Source organism: Vigna unguiculata, chromosome 2 (assembly GCF_037176805.1).
Source record: "Vigna unguiculata cultivar grain cowpea cultivar isolate G323 ecotype 2 chromosome 2, ASM3717680v1, whole genome shotgun sequence".
NCBI classification, from domain to species: Eukaryota; Viridiplantae; Streptophyta; class Magnoliopsida; order Fabales; family Fabaceae; genus Vigna; species Vigna unguiculata.
In genome coordinates, this window is record NC_140793.1 from 37,267,761 (window position 1) to 37,288,913 (window position 21,153).

General features: G+C 31.9%; 2 protein-coding genes across 3 annotated transcripts; one reads left to right on the forward strand and one right to left on the reverse strand.

Annotated features, from left to right (window-relative positions):
* Nucleotides 1-1,752: 1,752 nt before the first annotated feature.
* Nucleotides 1,753-14,013, forward strand: REV1 (DNA-directed DNA polymerase). Of its 2 annotated transcripts, none has more exons than XM_085669127.1 (24): nt 1,753-2,050; nt 2,181-2,325; nt 2,531-2,646; nt 2,733-2,809; nt 3,033-3,544; nt 3,981-4,124; nt 4,236-4,368; nt 4,463-4,551; nt 4,674-4,724; nt 4,805-5,008; nt 5,596-5,715; nt 6,106-6,198; nt 6,932-6,991; nt 7,084-7,170; nt 7,370-7,453; nt 7,569-7,641; nt 9,017-9,085; nt 9,318-9,392; nt 9,624-9,914; nt 9,999-10,069; nt 10,509-11,101; nt 11,667-11,727; nt 12,325-12,533; nt 13,011-14,013. In XM_085669127.1, the coding sequence occupies exons 1-23, from the start codon at nt 1,848-1,850 to the stop codon at nt 12,370-12,372; spliced, it is 3,399 nt and encodes a 1,132-aa protein (XP_085525253.1). In that variant the 5' UTR covers nt 1,753-1,847; the 3' UTR covers nt 12,373-12,533; nt 13,011-14,013. The 2 variants fall into 2 exon arrangements, with proteins under 2 accessions (XP_085525253.1, XP_027914405.2); XM_028058604.2 differs by having other exon boundaries at nt 12,325-12,491.
* A 4,058-nt stretch (nt 14,014-18,071) lies between these two features.
* LOC114169436 (methylthioribose kinase-like) lies at nt 18,072-20,183 on the reverse strand. The gene is made up of 5 exons (XM_028054583.2): nt 19,427-20,183; nt 19,096-19,270; nt 18,816-19,017; nt 18,488-18,702; nt 18,072-18,406 (listed from the first exon to the last, which is right to left on the reverse strand). Exons 1-5 carry the CDS (start codon nt 19,935-19,937, stop codon nt 18,241-18,243), a joined length of 1,269 nt encoding a protein of 422 aa, XP_027910384.2. The 5' UTR covers nt 19,938-20,183; the 3' UTR covers nt 18,072-18,240.
* Between the last annotated feature and the right edge of the window lie 970 nt (nt 20,184-21,153).

Sequence of the window (21,153 nt, forward strand, 5' to 3'; positions counted from 1 at the left end):
GGGCGGGTAGGGTACGGGTAGTAGCTCCCCCGTACCCTACCCGCTGGATAAATATTTGCCCCGTACCCGTACCCATATCCGTCGGGTATCCGTTATGCGGGTACCTGTCTATTTTTTTCATATCCGCGGGTATTTACAAAAATATTTTAAAAAATAAATATTTAACCATAATTAGTGCTTAGATCAACAAGTCCCCTTTCTCCGATTGATTTTTGAAAAACAAACAAATAAAAAATCACTACCAATTTATATTGTAGTTTATTTTTGAATAAAATATTAAAGAAATTATTAACTTCATCAATGTCCACCTCTTGCAACATTGTATAAAGTTTCATGTTGTCCTATTTTAATCTAGAAGAGCCTTAAAACATAAGAAGTTCAGTAAAAATTTCTAACAATCACTTAATTAAAATATCTAAGTAAAAGTGTTAATTTCATTACCTTCCATGTTGGTCCATAACCAGTCTTAGAGACACATCAATGCCTCCACAGTATATGGAAGTAATTTACTCATTTGTGGGATAAGAATCTGACCACCATTAGCGGGTACGGGTATCCACGGGTACGGATACTATGATACCCGTACCCGTCCCGTTAACATGCGAGTATCAAAAATACCCATACCCGCGGGTAGCGGGTATCAATTTTTAATATTTATTTCCTACCTGTTGCGGGTTTTATCCGCGGATACCCGCAGGTACGGATTTTTTTGACATCCTTAGTAATAATGATGTAATGTTAGCCTTAATTGTATTGAACAATATAATAAAGAAATTAGTCATGAACAACACATTACGACGAGAATCAAATCACAACACAATCAGAGCACCATATCAATCATCACTAGTAATATTGAATCTAATCATTAGAAGAAATATTCTTTTAATTATTATAATTATACCACAATTTACTCTATCAGAAAACAAATGGTAGAAAAACAAGGAGTGAGGACGAAAATATTTTGGGTAGTCGGAAGCACTGTGATAAATAAAAACTAATTGAGCGATTCCTTCTTTTTTATTTTTCCTTTATTTTTTTTTCATTTTTTCCTAAAATTAAAGTTTTAAAATCTTTGAAGAAAATTTTATTTTACCTTTTTTATTTACAATTAACTAAAAAAGTTTTTTTAATTGTTTTTTTTTCAAAAATAAATTTATTTGCCCGGACGAATTGGGTTTTGACAGGTTCTGTTTGATTCGGTTCAGTTCGATTCGGTCCAATTTGGTTCGATTTTGTGTGATTCGATTCGATTATGTGCATTTCGGTTCGATTTGGTTTGGTTCGGTCCGGTCCGAATTAGGCAAGTCTGGTCCGATCAGGTTTGATTCGATTTGGTGTGATTCGGTCCAGTCTAGTTCTGTTTGGTCCGATTTGATCTAATTCGATTCGATTTGGTTTGGTACGGTTCGATTTGATTTGGTTCCGTCTAGTTCAGTTTGGTGTTTTATGTAAGAAAATTTAAAATATCTATAACGGTATATAAAGAATTTTTTTTTTCCACATTTCATAATACCAGTTTTACTTTTATTATTTTAAAAATTAATTATTTTAATTTATCTTAAATTATTATTTTAAATTTTATATATATATATATATATTATTTTATATTTAACAACTATTTTAAAAATTAATTATATATTTATTATTAATCTTAATTTAAATTTTTTCAAAATTAAAAAAGAACATGTGTGTTCGGCGGTTGGTATAATTTTTATTTAACATTTATTTATTTGTTGCTTCTCGTACAAACAACGCCCATTCGAAAGATCGTGGAAGCGGCAAACACCCGCTGAGTGACTCTCTGCTTTCTCCTCCTATTTTCATCGTCACTCTGTGTGTTTGTCAGAATGAGTTTAGATTCGTCTCGCTCGGCTAATTCTAAACGAAGTTTCTCTAATTCTATATCTTCCAACCGCTCCAACGACAGCACTAAAAAGAACACCAAAAGAAAGAAGACAATCACAAACCAGAAAACCCTAGGCGCTGCCTGGGGCTCAAATTCAAGTTCTCGCGCTTCCTCAAGAAATTCTGCCTTCTCCGGTTTTGCCAGGTTTTTGTTTTTTTGTTTTTCAATATTATTATCAATTATTGTTTTATCTAATTTCAAGAACGATAGAGGATGTCAATTTCATATTTGCTCTTTAGCCTCAATTTGTTAATTGACTCTGGCGTAAATGCAGTTATATGACAGAGAAGAATCGGAAACTACACAACCAGTTTGACGCCGAGGCTTCCACGTCGTCTTTAAGTGGCTCTACTTCAGGGAAGCCTATATTCAGTGGAGTTTCAATTTTTGTTGATGGTTTCACGATTCCTTCCAGCCAGGTTATTTTGTTTTTCATTTTTTTTGATTCTTTGTATCTCTCTCCGATTCTTGAATGTGTGAACATGGCAGGAAAGTATCACAATTGTACGAAGTTAGCGTTTCTTGGCTTAGGGATCAATTGTGTCAAGAAATTGTAAATTTGAGTCAGATTTAATTGTAAAATTCCAAAGGGACTATATACAATCAGTTACAAACGCGTTTCAGGAACTGCGGAGCTACATGCTTAAGTATGGTGGAAGATTCGAGAATTATTTCTCTAGACATCGTGTAACACATATTATATGCAGTAATCTGCCTGATAGTAAAGTTAAGAACCTGAGGTTTGATTTCATACCCTTCTTTAAATTTTAGGTTCTGAGTCCTTCTCTTTTGAATTACTTTTTAATCATGGGATACTTCAATACAGAGCCTTCAGTGCAGGTTTGCCAGTAGTGAAACCCACTTGGATTTTAGATTCTGTTGCTGCTAATAGACTTCTGAGCTGTAAGTTTTTTCATTTTTCTTCCAGTTGTGTTTGTTTCATTTTCTTACATCAAATTTCATTCTTTGTATTTTGAGAGGAAGAGAAGGACCATGGGAGCAATAACGTCTATATATTGAAGTTTTAATATCTGATCCTGCCTTTTATTTATTTTTATCTAATTCTTTTTTTCCTGGCGATATTCCAAGCCTCGTATGTCATGTGATTTAAATTTTGCTTTGATAGGGGTACCTTACCAGCTGGACCAACTAGCTAATAAGCAATCAAAACTGTCAGCCTTCTTCACATTGAAAAGTAGTAAAATATCGGAGGATGCTTTAACAAATTCCCTTCGTCAAGTAGTATCAGATGTTGAGGATTCATCTATGAGGGTTGGTCAAACAGATTATGAGGATAGAAACTTATCCAAAGTTGGGGAGATGAGTGAACATATTGGACAAATCAGTACCGCATCTGATGATATTGAGAATAGTAAGGCAATTATGACGGAGGAGCCGAGTAGTGTTAGAGTTAAGTTTGATGAAGATCAAGCAGCTAGAAGCAATGCTGCTACTGAAGATGAGAGCAATGTCAAAAGTGAACTTGAACCCACTGATCAAGCACCTTCTACATCAGTTAGTTCTCACTGCTCAGATGAGCAGAATGCACGAGAATTTCCAAGTTCTTCAGGCACTAAGCCTTTTAAACAGTGTCATTCAACTTTTGCAGACCCTAATTTCGTGGAAAATTATTTTAAGGTAGTGAAGTTAGAACATAGACGAATTTTGAATTTTCATACGGCTTGGTGAAATGGTGACTTTCTTGTTGATGGCCCACTTTATTTTCTTTTAATGTGGCTGTTGTTGTAGTAATCTCAACTTTTTTGTGCTATTTGCAAAATATACTGGCAATTAAAATTCAAGTCAATGATAATTGTTTCTTGCATCTAAACATATAATCACTTGAACAATGAACTTCAATAGATAAGGTGGATGAAGTGAATACTCCTGTGCATTATATTTTTGTGTTTGCTGTATCTGTACAAAAGTAAACAAAGATAGAAAAGCAAGCAACTGATCACATGGGACAGGGGGTATTACCTTCTTATAAGTAAGAAAAACCTATATACGTTGTGTCATATAATCGTATGGTTATTTTTATTGCAATATCCTGATTGTAGTTTGGTTTATGCAGAGCTCACGACTACACTTTATAGGAACCTGGAGAAATCGGTATCGAAAGCGTTTTTCTGCCTTGTCTTCTGGGATTAAGAATGAAAGTTCTAATATTAGTGCTTCTAATACTTCTCATAATTCAGTTATTATCCATGTTGACATGGTAAGATTTAAATACAAGGATGTGCAGAAAAAAATATTGCTGTCAACTAATTTTCCTTTTCAGGTTTTGGTTAGGTATGTCATTTAACTCTATACCTATATGCTGCCCCAGGACTGCTTTTTTGTTTCGGTTGTTATTCGGAACCATCCTGAATTGTTGGATCAGCCTGTAGCTGTATGCCATTCAAATAATTCAAATGGAACTGCTGAGATTTCTTCTGCTAACTACCCAGCTCGTAGTCATGGTTGGTTACATACCTTGTTATATATGATAGCTTGGCTCAATAAGCTATGGTATAACTTTTTTGTATGTAACTTCTGCTTTTGATCATGTGCTAGGTATTAGGGCTGGTATGTTTGTTCGAGATGCCAAGGCTCTTTGTCCCAACCTTGTTATCTTTCCTTACAACTTTGAAGCTTATGAAGAAGTAAGAATTAGTAGGGTGTCTGTAGCCAGAAGCAGAGTGTCAGACTATTTTATTTGTCATCATATCTTTGTATCTTTTTTCCTTTTAACAAATTTTACAAACGTCTCTTTGACATTTTGCAGGTAGCTGATCAATTTTATAGTATATTGCATCAGCATTGCAACAAAGTGCAGGTCTTATGATTTGACATTATTCAAGTGCATAAAGTTTTCAGTTGACTCATCCTTAATGCTGTAATGGCTACTTGATGCAGGCTGTAAGCTGTGATGAAGCATTTTTAGATGTCACAGATTCAGAGGTTGAAGATCCCAAACTTTTAGCTTCATCTATTAGAGAAGAGATCTATAAGACCACTGGATGCACAGCTAGTGCTGGTATAGCTGGAAATATGCTTATGGCTCGTATTGCTACTAGAACTGCAAAACCAAATGGTCAATATCACATAACTACAGAAAAGGTATCCTTTGGATATTCTTTTATTCAGAACTTTTGTCTTTTTCTTAGTTTTCAAAATTTGATTTGTGGCATAATGAAGGTATGATGCAAATCATATTACAAGTTCTACATCCTCTTTCTTTATAATTAATTTTCTGGTCTTTTTTTGTGGCCGTAGTAGTGTATTTTTGAGTTTTATGCTGTAAACTTATGCTTATCTTTGGATATTTACAAATTCAAATATTTTTAATTTGAAATTGTGGATTTTCTGTATTTTAAATAAATTTAAATGAGAACTTTCAGAGTTGATCTTGAAGCTTTGGGTTTTCCTCAAAGGGGTGCTAATTTTAGGTTTGATCTGTAATTTGGATGCATTGAAATTGACAATTTACACACTTCACCAGAAAATGTGTATGGTGGTTTAAAATGCAATTTTCAACTTCTGTTGTCTGGTCATCATCTTAAAGTTAAACTTCTTAAAAAAATGGGACACTGATCACATCAGGTGTGATTTTATATTTTGTGCAGCTTATGCATTTGATATTATAGTTGATGAGTGGAATGTGTCAATATGCTACCTTGTTCATTTAGTCAGTTTTGCCTTTGCAGGTTGAAGATCATTTATGCCAACTCCCAATTAATTCACTTCCAGGAATAGGGCATGTTTTGCAGGAGAAATTGAAGAAACAGAATATTTATACTTGTGGACAGTTGCGCAGTATTTCCAAGGTTTTACTATTCGTTCACTTTCTCAATTTCTAGGTTCTTCTGATATTCCTTCTATTGTATTATAAAAGTTGTTGTTCCTTGACTTTCTTCCAAAGGTCTTTCAATCTGTTCCTAGCGTTCCTCCTCTGCTTTTAGACATTTATCTTTTCCCTTGAGCTGGGGAAGGACAAGGTTTGACATGAACTTAGAATCCTTACTCAAAGAGAATAGAAACTTGGGAAAAAATATTATTGACTTGTTTAAAATTTGGCTTAAATTTGTTGTGTTTTTACTTGGTTCATTTACTTGGACACTCTGTAGTAGTCATGTTCCACCTCCTTTTTTGACCAGTACTTGAAAAACATTTGTAATATTTGTAGCATACATACCCTTATTTCTTTGAATCTACAGGCTTCACTGCAGAGGGACTACGGTATAAAAACAGGAGAAATGCTGTGGAATTATAGCAGAGGAATTGATAACCGGTTAGTTGGGAACTTTCAGGTAGGGAACATTTTTCTAAAATCCAGACTTTGTTCCTTCTCATTTTGATTTGACATGGTTTAGAATACTTTGGATATATGTGTATATGTACATTATATGCGTGAGACAGAGAGAGGCAGAGATAGAGTGATGTATATGCCTCTGTCTGCGACATTATGCTTGTTGCTTCGTTTATTTTTCCTTTCATTTTACACTGTGCCCATTTGTTGTATAATGGTATATGTAATTTGTGGGAGTGTGCACATGTTGCTTCTTTTCTCTATTCTCCCATCTTAAATTGTTCCATTTTGTTTTATATTGGTATAATGTATGCATGTGTTGCTTTTCTTTTGCCTTCTTTCTCTATATGAATCCACACTAGAATGTTGTTTTCTTTTGCCTTCCATTTTACACTGCCTTTTTTTTTTCTGTAACAATATCTTTTTTTTTATCTATTCCAGTCCTTGTCTAGGGATTGGCTAACAACTGTAATAGCGAGTAATGACTGAAGTTTATAAATTGTCAGGTTAATACAGATAATAAAACCATAACCAGTCATTGTAAATTTCAAAATGATTGATTGTGCTAGTGCTATGCTCCACAACATGATGTGAAATAATTGTACCCCTGGCTGGTGGTTTCACACTTTACTTTTAATTTTCTAACTCAAATGTGTATTATGTCACTTTTTCTTCTTGTGATTATTATTCTTTCCTGATAAACTTGTTTTAAGATAATATCCACGTTTCTGCAGGAAAGCAAGACTGTTGGTGCTGATGTAAATTGGGGCGTAAGGTTCAAAGATATAAAAGATGTTAGTATTTTCTTACAGTGTCATATTTCTATATTTCTAAACTTTACTATATAAAAGAATCATTAAAAATGCTGACATAAAAATTATTTCAGTGTGAACACTTTCTGATGAGTCTTTGCAAGGAGGTCTCATTGCGATTGCAGTGTTGTGAAGTGCAGGGGCGCACTTTCACTCTGAAGGTGTTGGTTTACTTTCAGCTTTGTAAATTTTGTTTTTTAGATTATTCAGAAATGAGCTTTCTGTTTTACATGGCAACCTTCTTTCATGTCGTGTTAAATTTTTGAAATATCATGTATTATACCATCTATCATAATGTTTCTTATATCTTCCGAGTATACAAAAGTATTATTTGTAAATATTCTTGTAAATATGTTTTAGATCAAAAAGAGAAGGAAAGGCGCTGACGAACCTGCAAAGTTTATGGGATGTGGGGACTGTGAAAATCTGAGTCACTCTGTAACGGTAAATATTGAAAAATAACGTGTTAACGTGTATATTAAACTGTTATATGTTCTTTATACAAGTGTTTTATTAATTGTTTTAAGGTCCGATTTTGTGTTTGATTTTCTCATCATAGGTTCCTCTTGCTACTGATAATGTGGAAATACTCCAAAGAATTGTAAAGCAGCTTTTTGGATGTTTTTACATAGGTATCTTAACTCAGATCTATTTATTCTTTTAAAGTATGTTATGCTTGGCAAAGCTTATTTCTGGTTCAATATTTTTGTTCTTTTCAAAGTTCTATCATGAAACTTCCAAAAATGAAAGTATTTTCTATTAGCTGATGCGAACATACATGTTTTCTGCCATTTTAATGAATGTAATAAGCAGTATGGAATCTATTGGTTTATATCTAGATGTGTGAATCATTTACTGCATTTGCTTTTGTTAATAATTCATATAAACTCTGTTCAGTTAAAAGGAAGGGAGACGAGGGAAAATAAATAAATTTCTATATATTCTTACAAAAGACAAAAAAGCTATTATAAGTATTCAATTCAAGGCTAATTTAGTCATGACAACTTAGAAAAAATTTAAGTAATAAGGCAAATACGAGAATGAGGGATTTCCACTTGCCTCTGTGAAATCATTGAACCAAACTAGTTATTGAAGAAACAACAACTTCATTAGGGAATTGGTTCTTTTTGTCAAATGCTCTCTCGGGAAATATTCTTCTTTGTTCTTCTACTACTACTACTAGTGCTACCTAATAGAGTTAAAAAAAAAAACAATTCTATGTTAATGAAATATAGAATATGAGATATTGTACCATAGATATGGAGTTACAAGGTTAGACTTGAATAGAACACTAAAAAATAATGAGGGTGGGTTTCTAAGTGTTTGGGTGCTTATCAATATTTTTATAATTTTGTTAATTTATAGTAGTAGGCACAACCAATATATAGAGATTGTCCTTTGGCTTTTCAGGAATTCCCTAGGTTCCATTTTTCTTACTCGCATTGATCTCCTTAAAACTTGAATCCTGATATAAAAAGCTGTGTATTGACAAGGGAATCCTATTATCCTAATACAATGAGCATCCATCTCCTAATTTAAGTTTTTAGGAGAGCTTATATCATCAAGTCGCTAGGATTCAATACTCTCCACTTACATTCTTAATTAAATTAAAATTCCATTTGAATTTATAGTTGACCAGTGCCTTCACCCATGATTCAAGTTCAAAGTGCTAGTTTTCCAAGAGGGTTGTGATACAGATGTAAAGGCATTCTTCTAGGTGCATAGCTGATGATTGACCAGAGTTAGTATTTGTCACGAGTTTATACTGAAAGTTTCGTTAGACACATAGGTGAATGGCTTGAGGCCGCATACAGTGTATCATATTCTAAAATAAATGCTTGCATGGTGAAGCTAGTTGGTGATGGTGTCTTTGGACTTCATATTTTAATTTTATGATGGTATTTTCTTCTTGTTCATGTTATTTAGTGTTTCAGCCTTGACTTGTGTAACAGAATCCGTATATGTTCATGTTCGTTTTCTTTTTATTTATTTATTTATTTCATGTAGATGTCAAGGAAATTCGAGGTATTGGCTTGCAAGTTTCCAAACTTGAAAGTGCAGAAGCTTCTAAAAAAGGTATCTGTTTTAGTCAGAGTGTATCTTAACGAGTTATGTTGGAATAACATAATATTTTGTTGTGCGCATAATTAAATTTATATGGAATGCCTGTTGCCGAGATCTCCAACCTTATTGTTCTTCATCTTTCCGTCCTTCTATTCGGTATTATAGAATCTTTTCACTGTTTTTTCTTCGTTTTGAGCTTTTCTTTTCTTATTTTATGTAATTTATTTTATGTAAATTCATGAAGGTACAACAAAATATACTTTGAAATCATGGCTCACTTCTGCATCTGCTGGTGTTGGAGATCAGACATATCCTATAGGTAATGGCACCCCCTATTTGTTCACACTTAAATTTCCTTATCTAATGGGATAAGGCTTTTGTTGTTGTTATTTTATTCTATGGGTTATATACAATGTCACACAGGGGTTACTTGTTATTGTTTGGGATGATTTTTGCTTAGACTTATAAATTTTATTTTATTTTTTTGTTCATTTCGAGGTTTTATGAATGATGGAATTAATACAAAAACTTGTGGTTTCTCTTTCTTCAGGTCATGACAAGCACAGCAGGGATAACACTCCCAGTCCTGCATGTGTAAATCTTCCAGAGTCTTCAGTGGAAATTGACAATAAAATACCAACTAGTGAAGCTAGTACTGACCCAATTTCAACACCACCTCCCTTATGTAACCTTGACATTGAAGTTATAAGGAATCTTCCCCCGGATGTTTTTTCAGAGTTGAATGAAATTTACAGAGGGAAGTTAGTTGATTATATTGCTAACTCGAAAAACACAAGTGAGAATTCTAGCCTTTCAGGAAACTCATGTTTGGAGAAAAAAGGTAAGCTTTTTCTATTTCATTAGTGCAGGCTATATACCCTACTCAAACTTGCCACAAATGCTTTTAATTTGTTTTTGTTGGCAGCAATAAACAATGAAGAGGAACTTTCCTGTTCTGAACCGATTCCTCAAGACAATTTATTATCAAAAAACAAGGTAATTAATTTTCCCTATTTTATTATGTCTTATCACCTTGGATGATATCTTAGAACTGGATTTCATATTTTGTTACAATTTTGTTTTTCTTATTTGATTTCAATAAAGATTCTTAACTGATAGCATAAATAGAATTAGAGCTTTGAATCTTGTATCACATTGTAAATTATAGTACACAAGAGATATTAGTTATTATTCATATTCCCTCATTTTCTTCTTCCCTACCTAAATCTGTATGTTTTCCACTTCCATGTACAGTTAATCAAATTATATGGTTGAATTGACCAGTCTTCCTTGTTATACCTTTATTTTGGTGGTTTTTGCAGTTTGTACGCAATTAGTCATTAAACTGAAAGAAATATTAACACTTTTATTTGTATCTATTGCTCTGTTTTTCTAAAAGTGTTTTATTAGTAACATATGTCATGTTTACTATTAGGCAAAGCAGTATGTGTCGGGCACTAGTGAAGGCGAAGCTATACCATATTCAGCGTGTGGACCCAGTTTCAAGGTTACACACCATTCTAGTTTTGAAAACAATGATTTATTGCCTTCTTCTTTGAGTCAAGTTGATGGTTCAGTGTTTCAACAATTGCCTGAGGATTTGAAAGCTGACATTGTTGAGCAGCTGCCTGCACACAGGAGGCCAGATATTTGCTCCACTGTTGTGATCCCTCCTCTTGAAAACCATTCGCTGTCAGTAGGTGTAGAAAATTCTGATAATTCGCCTATATATAGTTATAATAATGACAGTCTATGGGTTGGAAATCCTCCAAATTGGGTTAGGAAGTTCAAAAGTAGCAGTTGCTTAATTTTAAAGAAACTTGCAGAAATGTATTTAAGATCAGGGTTGGCAAACACATTATCTTCAGTTTTGCACCAAATTATATCTGAATTCTATGAGCTAAATCTGGCCCAGCAGTTTTCTGATGAAACTGTTGACATCATGTGTGAGCTACTGAAGCAGTATATCAAAGTGAAGATTGAAAGAGATATTGAAGAGATTTATATATGTTTCCGGCTTCTGAAAAGGTATGTTAATGTTGGAAGTTAGCATGGCACCCTTCTGTTTATTATTGTTTTCGTACATAATCATGTGCTTTTATCCTTATTCTTGCCACATTTGTTTATTCAATTTGTTTATTAGATTTAGTCCTTCAGTTTTAATGGAGATTATGCTAAACTAGACATAGAGGCTAGAATGGATTAAAAAAGGCAAGTTAATTCTTTTTGTCTGTTCCGTCAACCCATCTTATGATAAATTCCACTTATCCAGTGAAGTCAAGTGAGATTGGAGTTTTGGTAAATTCCTGAGGATTCTGTTATATTTTGAATTTGATTAACGACAATTATGTTCTTATTGAGTTAGGAGAAAATATTGTTTGTAGACGATACTGTAATCATTATGAGTATGGTACTGGCAGTTAAATTCAATCAATTCAATAAATATCTTTTTCCTCTCATAGCTAACCCTGTACAAGTATAACTATTAAATATAATGTCAAAGCTGTGGTAATATTTCAAAGTCATCTTACTTACTAGATTGTATAGATTATTTTTGTGACAGTCTGTGGAGTAACACATGATTTGTTTTCAGGTTTGCTGCCAAGTCCCAATTTTTCCTAAAAGTGTATGATAGTGTATATCCTTACCTTCAGGTATTCCTTCAGCCTACTTTTTCTTTTACCATCATTTGCTGTTTATCGATCAAACAACATTTTTAAAATGGGGGCAAATGCAGGCATGGCACAGGGTTGTATGTGGACTAGTTCGTACTCAACAAAACATAATTTTGTGGGACCCAGTATTTGTTAGTCTTAGTTAAAATCTTCTAAATACTGAAATTACAATTTCCTAGTTAGAAAAAGTGTTTCTTTATAAAATAATGAAATTTATTTGGCTGGTCAACTGAACATAAAACATTACAAAGATAAGGATAAACTACTAAATAACACTACAAAGAAAGAAATGAATCAAGAAAAGGAAAATCAATTGAATGAACCTAATTCCACAAAATATTTGTTAGGAATAGGTCATGTGCTTTACACCAAATGAAGGCCAAATGTCTAATCTTATTCCAAATTAAGTTATGTGCCAAAGAGTTGTACGTAGAAAGAGTTTTATAAATGGGTTGAAACACATGATTTGTTATGACATTTTATATTAATAAGGAGCTTGTGTAGTTGAAACACATGGTTTTCAGCATATGCTTCTCTTTTTCTCTATTAATACAGTACTCTGGTTCAAATTTGTAGGCCGCTGTTGATGACAATTATGGAGGGACTTTACTTTTACCATCATAGTAGCAATTTATAAAGTTCTTACTTTGCTATGGTAAACTTGAGCAAAATTGGTATAACTGTATAAGCCTTGAGGTCAGATCCAATTCAAAAGCTATTATTCACCGCTGGTGTGCTGCAGAGTATGTCCGACTTTGATGTGATACCTAAACATTTTCTTCAGCGTATGTGCTTATCTTAATGAATCTTGCATTTCTAGTCAGTTAATTAAACTAATTGATAAATTTGAAATTTTATGTTCCATTGCCTGGCTTTTACTATCTGTTCAACATGTACGAATTGTTGTTTTGTCATCCATTGATTTTACCGGACCTTTTTGTGATGTTTAACTTCAAATATTGACCTTTTCATTAACATTAGTAATTGGTCATTTATTTTATGTCTTTGTGACTGCAATATGGCTTGTAAATCTCCTTTGCTGTTTATTTGGTATTTTAATCCCTTGTCTTGTCTTGTATAGTATCTCCTGTATTGGTTATTGATCATAATAGATGCAATGTATATTTAATTAATTACTTAGTTAATTAAAAACTGTTGGCATTACCACATTTGTTTGTTATTCTCTTTTTTAGAGATATTTATAAGTTTACGCCTGTGTTTAACACTGCTGAACGAGGTCATCATAATTTTTTGTAATGCAGTCTCCTTTCCTCCACTTCCCAACTCTTACAATAGCAGAATTGAGGTTTTTCTTGTGGCCGGGCAACGCTTTCATAACTGTTGAATCAGAAATTATTATTGCAGTTGCAGTTGGGAAAGGTAGATTTAGTCATTTTGTGGAGAACCGTCTGATAAAATTAATACAGAAGCTGCTTGTATAATTTGCTTCTAGCAAAAAGAGGTAATTTTCTACCACAATCTGTGTATAGGTAATTTGCTTTGGTGTGGTATATAGATTTGTTATTCTTTAGTCTGCCTAATAAACATGTGTAGAAGGCAGAGATAATTCATTTAGCTGGATTTTTTCTGGTACAGTATTCTATGGATGCACTCATCTTTTACAATTATGATTGAAATTGTGTAGTTATCCCTCTCCCATATAACTTGGGATTTATGACCTGCTGTCACTGAACATGAAATTGAAAATATTAGTGAGTCTTCTTGGTTCACTTACATAGGTGATGTGAATTTTGATAGATATGTGTAAATGCTGAAGGATGAGGCCTCTGTACAGGTGTCCAGTACCGAAACATCATTTTTATGTATTAATCATCAATAGTTTTTAACAGATTTGGGTTATCTTCGGATGTGGACAGGGTGTCACGCTAAAATTGAAGGACTGTATCTCAGTCTCCTTAAAAAGGCACTTCTGCAAGTAAAGGCATATGGGGGAATTGGGGACCGTACTTTTTGCCGTCAAATTACACGTAACTTGATGGCAACCACTGGGTATAATTTATAAACACCAAATCCCATGGAAGAGTAGTTTTCTTGCCAACTATTGGAGAAATATAAACATCCGCCGTTCCGAGTCCGATGGAAGGAAGAGTCTCGGGGATGAAAAGGAAAAGGTAAAGAGACAAAAAAAGTATGTAATAGATATCAGGTAACGTGATGTAATGGTAAGAGAGGAAGGAAAGGGTTATATGTTCTTGTGATCAATCTATTATTATTTTTTTTGACAATAATATTTTAATAGCTAAATTTTGACAATTTTTTCTTATAATCTTAGATGATATTTTCTCAATAATATTGAAATATAAAGAAATGAACAATGAAAAAAAATAAGAAGTCACTTAAAATATGTCATTTCAAATTATAAGAAAAAATTGTTAAAATTTAACTATTAAAATATCATTTTCTTATTTTTTTTATATGGACTTACGACTGTTTATATTAAAATTTTATGGAATAATTTTATTTAATTTTTATTGAATAGATTAATTTATTTTTTAACTATATATTTTATCATTAAAAAAAGGGTGCAAACTATATTTTTCTTTCTATAATTTGCTATTGAATAGTGGTGTGTATCAGGTTGGAAGCAGCGTGAAGAGAAGTTTGATCCACCTAATTCATTCTTCTAAGGGCGGCTGTGTTGGTAGTAAAATATACGAATTTGCTTGTTAGTTTTTTGCTTGAAAGAATTGTTTATGTGAAGCTTTTTAAACACGCATGCTCTGCTTCACTTCTCACAAACCTAATGGTTTAACCAACTCATATATGACTTTTAACTGAAAAGGGACTGTTACTCTTTCACAACATTGAGAAAACGTTTAGTAGCCAACCACTTTCTAATATAAATTTTACTAGTATTATGATTGAATATTCGTAACATATTAGACAATAAAAGAAACACAATTTCTTCTCTTCAAACTTTTCTTACCATAAATTTAAAACAATATTATGTTTGTTTTTCCATTTTAGAAAAAAACGTTTAAACGAAAAAAAAAAATTAATGACATTCTTGTCTGCCATTCAGTTTTTATTTGTTTGTATTCCATGATTTACTCAAAATCTACATATTTTGGTAATTTTTAAAACAATTTATCAAAAACAAGAACAAACCTAATCAGAACTGTTTCATCTTAAATGGCTGTTCAATTTTTTATTATGGTTGTCACAACTTTTTTTTCTTTGTTTCTTGATTTAATGAAGTTTCAAACCACTATTTTTAATTCTTATAAAATATGTAAATTTTAATTTTGTTTACTTTTGAATATATTTTTTTCCATCCTAAAATATTAAATTACTATTAATTATTAAAACTTATCTTATTAATGCTTTTAGAGATTTTGAAGAATTTTGTTTTTGAAGTGTTATGTGTCGATTTTATATCCTAATACTTGTTTGTATTACTTGAAATGTTGATTTGACTTTTATTTTAATGCATGATTTATTAAATAGTATTATACAATATCAGATATTAAAAAAATAGTAATTTTTAATTTTGAGGAAATAAAAAGGAAAAGAAAAAGAATCAAAATCAAAATCTAATCATTTGCATATATTATAAACATATTTAATAAAGTTTTATTCAATCTAACTTAATTAAAAAGTAGAGTAGTATTCTCGTATAAACAGGCAACCAAACAAAATGAATTTACGTAGTCGCCTGACTTTTGTCGGTGCTGTATTAATATGATTGATACCTACTATTATAGGTAAAATTGAGTTACGCGAGTTAAGCTGGTTTGTGTTTGACTTTAGCAGTAGTTTGAATTATTAAAATAAAAAGATGAAGAATAATAAAACGATTTTCTTAACTGAAACCTGATTAAGGTATATATGTAGTATACATATGAAAACAAGAAAAAAAACTTGTTATAATTTGGTCAGAGATATAGTTGTTTGGTTGGTAGGTTTTTGTAAGATTTGGTGGAAACGTGAAAAGCTAAAACGATGCGAAATCTTGAAAGTGGAAGGTAAACAATTTGTGCATACTTCCCCATTATTTCTATATCATTCTCATTACTTACTTCTCTAATGGGAAAAGGATGTTGAGTCCAAAAAAGACACGTCCATGTTTCCCAACCTATATAATATAATATTTACTTATTTTAATAATTTAAATATGAAAAACATTCCTTCTGAAAGAATACATTATTGTAATTTATGAATCATTTGAAAGAACTGAGGTTAATAAAATATGAATATTTATAATTTAAACTTATTTTTAGGCAGTATCATAGATAGAATGTGTGATTATAAAAATAAGTTGATGTATTTGGAAGAAGAGAGAAAGAAGTGGGTAGGTTGTAGTGTAGAAGCCATAAACCCTTCAACACGTCTCATTCTGCTCTTAACTCCTATTTTTTTTTCTTTTAGCTATTCAAAGCTGAGAATGATGAAAGTCAAAGAACAAAAGTCTCTTCTATGATTTCTTCGACACTCGTTCTATATATATCTATATGCACACCACACCATGATTCATTAAGAATTGGAAGAAAATGAAGAGGGGTTATTATTACTGTGTGATAATGTTTTTGGTGGTGTTGGCCTCCTTCTCCGTGAACGTTGAGGGAGTGAGACCGCTGAAAGATGATCCGTCTTCTTCTTCTTCGTTCTTCGTCACTGTAATAATGGAGAGAGCATACTCTGGCCCAAGCCACAGAGGACGCGGTCACTGAACAACACTTTCATTTCTTCAGCTTAATTACTCTTTTCCTGCGCTCAAAATTAATTCCGTTGTTTTTTGTGTATGTAATGTGATGAAGATCTTCATTCAAATTATACTATATAAATAGGTGTAATTATAAACTTATTTTGTAAGGTTATATTACATTTCATCCTTCGCTCTTTACTATTTTTTTTTTTTTTTATGATTATTTGTCCAACTTCTCACATATTTCATGTAAGTATTCTTGAAATATACTTGATTTATATAATAATTATTTATTTTTACAATTTGTAACAAATTCACATAAAAATTAAAGTTTGTTTTAAGCTATTCAAAGGAAAAATTGTAAAATATAGTCAGTTTTTTCAAATAATTTATTGGAGACGAGTATTTTTTTTAATAATTATAAAAACATTAATGAATGAATTAGGTTAACTTTTATCAATAGATCACCAAAAAGTTTAAATAGATTAATGAACTTTTGTTAATCCATTCATTATTATTGTCCAACTTATTTTATTCTGGGAACTTTATTCTTTTTGAAAAACATTTTATCATTTCTATTTTATTTATTTTTTATTACAATTCAAACTCTTATTTAGATAAAGATTACGGAAAAAATTCAATAGTATACATGGAAGAATTTTTGTTCTGTATTTGATATACAATATTGGTGTGATAGGATAAATGATATATTAATGTAGAACTATCATTCTTTATTAGTTACGGTCATAATCTTACCTTAAGTATTTAAGGCTTAAATTTAACTGAATATAACATCATCTAATTTCTACCACCACCATAACATGGCTATCAATTTTGTTCAAATTGAGATAATTCCCCATCAAATGCTTGCTTTATTGCTTATTTTAAATAGATGGTAATATTTTTTTTTCCAAATTTTCAAAGTAATTAAAAAATAGTTATTCATTTTGAAAGAAAAAAAAAAGAAAAACTAAATTAGTATGAACATACTTAAGGTAAGACTTCTTCATTAATGAACTGATCTAAAGAAAAAATAAGAATAAAAATTGTTTTTTTACTGAATAGATGTAATTATACTTTATTATTATCCAAATGGACCCAAATTTAAAAAATGTACACGTATAGAAATAGAACTTGCAAAGCACAATTTCAGGCCGACTAGACAATTTGTTCAATATTTTAAGCATTTTTTGAGTTTCAGATATTAGAAAAGAAAAAACAGTTTTTTTTTTTGTTTTTTTTTAAATAATCGATAAGTGGTTTACATTTATCCACAATTTCATCTGAATTTTTGTTTGGATTCTTCCAAAGAATCTATTCCTTTGTCATTTAAAAATCCTAATTTAGAAACTTTTAAAATATATATGGTTTGTAATTTTAAATAAATCTTTGGATTTATTTTAATTTACGCGTTTTTTATAACGTGGTTCATTGATTAAATTAACGTAATAATAATTAGAATAATAATTTGAATTAAAATATTAATATATAAATAAATAAATATAAAAATCGTCTATGGAGTATTTTTATATGATAAGATAAAAACATTTTTCCGGAAAAAAAATATTGTGCTTATTACATGCAAAACTTAACTACTCTTCATTATTAAAGAGTGAAAAACATCAATTTAAAAAAAATGGCGTGCTTGCATAAAAAATATTGTTTTTAAACATAATTTCTGTTGAAAAAGAAAAGTATTTTAGAGTTGTTCACTGTACAAAATTTTAATTGAACACATTGTATAGGATAAAAGTCTAAATTAACTTAAGAAAGACAGAAGGAGATACTACTGAAAGTCACACTGCTAAGTGAAACCCTTGTGTAAACTAAAATTGTCGAATTGCTGAAACAACTTGGTCAATGCCTTGAAAATTTGTTCTATCTTTGAGAATCATCTTAGCCAAGTTAAGAGCCTTGCGTTCAGAGGAAGCCCGTTTAACAGCATCAGTAATGGATTCAAAATCCTCAACATGGGCCACCCCTACGATTCTCCTGTCAAACATACATACAATAATTCAGAGTGAATCCTTGTTTTGTTAATTTCTTTTTCCATTGTTTTGTTAAATTTGTCACCTTATCATTTTGGCAGCACCAAATCCAAGACTGTCATGAAACAACTGTGTCATGTATCTCTTCTGCGCAAGGAGTTGAACCTCAGGATTATTATAAACTGCCGGAAGATATGCCTCACCATCACCATTTCTGTGCTCATTCCAAAGTGCAACGAAATTTTTGTAGAAGAGATTCCAAGTGTCTTCAATTGTCTCAAGAATCCACTCCTTATATGCCTGCAAAACATATTTTTGCCCAATCAGATAAGAAGAGAATTTCTATTTTTGACATAGTGACAAAGAATCAGGATGATAGAGAGTGTGTATGATAATACTAGAATTGGACGTACTTTTCTATCATGGGGTTGATCAACAAGTCCATCCTGAGCAAAGAAAGCCAACATCAAGTTTCCCAAGAAAGCACCGATGTCATAACCCATTGGTCCATAAAATGCAAACTCTGGATCAATGACTTGAGTTGATTCAGGAGTAACCATGACAGAACTAGTGTGCAGATCCCCATGAATGAGTGCCTGGGCCTGCTCTGAGAACCTGGAGGAACAAAAACTATTAGAAAGTTGGTGTGCGTGCGTGCATACAAAGAGCAGAGCATAGCAGAGTGGCATATACTTAGATTTGAGGAGAGCAATTTCAAGCTTGAGGAGATTGTCGTGACGAAGAGCCTCGGCATCAGGATCAAGATAGGGAGAAGTCCAGTGGTTGTATTGGGAAATTTGATAAGGGTCGGAGAAAACAACCTGCTCTGTGTGCTTGCATAAGGCGGCATTACCACAGAATTTTGCAACTAGAAACAAGAATCAACCAAAATGTTAGGTCAGGAGATACAACACGATAAACCTGAGTCAAATAAGATAAGAAATTGATATAATTTTCAATTCAACCATAGATTTTCATCGTCTTCACTTATCACAGGATTCACACACAACAGTTAAATATGTACCTTGGCGTTTGTGATCCAGTGTGGAGTGGAAGAGGAGAGAAGTGAAGAAGAGAGTGTTTGCCATGAAGTGTGCGATGTGGCGTGCGAGGAGCGGATACTGAATTCCAGCGATGAGGCCTTTCCTGAGTATGATGTGGGGAGGGGGAAGGTAGCGCATGGCGATCAAGGACATGGTTGGGTCAAAATGATAGAGTTGTGGGACATGGTTAGGGGTGATGCGACCCTGTTCTTCTAGGGCCATGGCCTCAAAGTATGCTCTGTCCTTCGTCAGTGGCCATGATTCCCCGATGCAACGGATGTAAGGGAGAGACTGCTTCACGATAAGGGAGTGTGCAGAGTTCGCTACCAGGAACACAAAGTTCAGGTTACCATCTCCGATCTCTTTCACGGTTAGCTTCTCGGCGGCGTCACCGTCATCTTCCAGCTTCAGCACGGAGGAGAGGGCGGCGACGCCCTTCACGTATTCTATCACTGATCTCTCATCAAGTCTTGTAAACTCCAAAAACGCCATTCAACGCTCACTTTCTTTGCTTCTACTTCTGAGCAAGAATATAACGGAACTGAGCAACTACAGGTTCATTGAACCTGCCACTGTATCCTCACAAATGGTTGTGCATGCCTCACCTTTCTTCTTCCCACTACTTTTCAACTACGAATAGTTTCTGCTTAAATTCACAGCTTCCAAGAATCTGCTACCAAAATTCATTTTTGACCAACCACACCCAAGCTCGTTTCCATGTCTCTATCAAAATTCTTACTTCATATCTCCTACTATTCTTATTTTCTATGTTCACGTCTTCTCATCCATCTTTTATTCATTTATCCTTCTTTTATATTTAGAGTACTATATGCCGCTCTTTTTTATCGAACACTCCAAAAATAACACTTAAATATCAGGTTTTATTATTAGTTTGAATTGTTTTTTTGAGTTACAACAACATGTTATAAATCACTACACTTTTTTAAGAATAACACTAATACAATATTAGTCATGTAGCGACTAATAATAATAAATATTATAAGAGAGTAATTAAAAAACTTTTAATGAATTCATTAAAAATATTTAAAAGGTGGAAGATACTACAGGATTATGTAAAAACATAGGGTATAAAACTTAATGTATTTGTCTTTATTAAAAACATAGTGTATAAAAACTTAATTATTTGTCTTTATTATCATATTTATTTCTATTTTAAATTATTAAAATATATTTAACTTATATTATTTTTTTCTTGGCTACTTGTATTTATATAATTATAATTTATTTTTTGATATTTGATATTAAAAAATAATAAATATATAATACTTAGTAATATCATATTTTTAAAAAAATCATTGTTTAATTAATTTTTGAAATAATAAATAAATCTATAACAATATATAAAGGGATTCCCTTTTTGTGTCCACTTTTTAAAATACCGATTTTACCTTTAAATATAATAATTTATTAAATTTTTAAAAATTGACCGTTATTTTTATCAATTTTTTATAAAATCAGATGTTTCTTATTCTATTTTTCTTTATCTATCCATGGTTATTCTTTTATCTGTTATGATATATTTCACTTTATTTTTAATAAATATAATTTTAATATATATATATATATATATTAACTTAATAACATTATAATATTATCACCTATTAATATAATATCACACATATTTAAACAATGCATTGAAACAATGCATTAACACAGGCTACGCTGCTACATATGAATACAAATACAA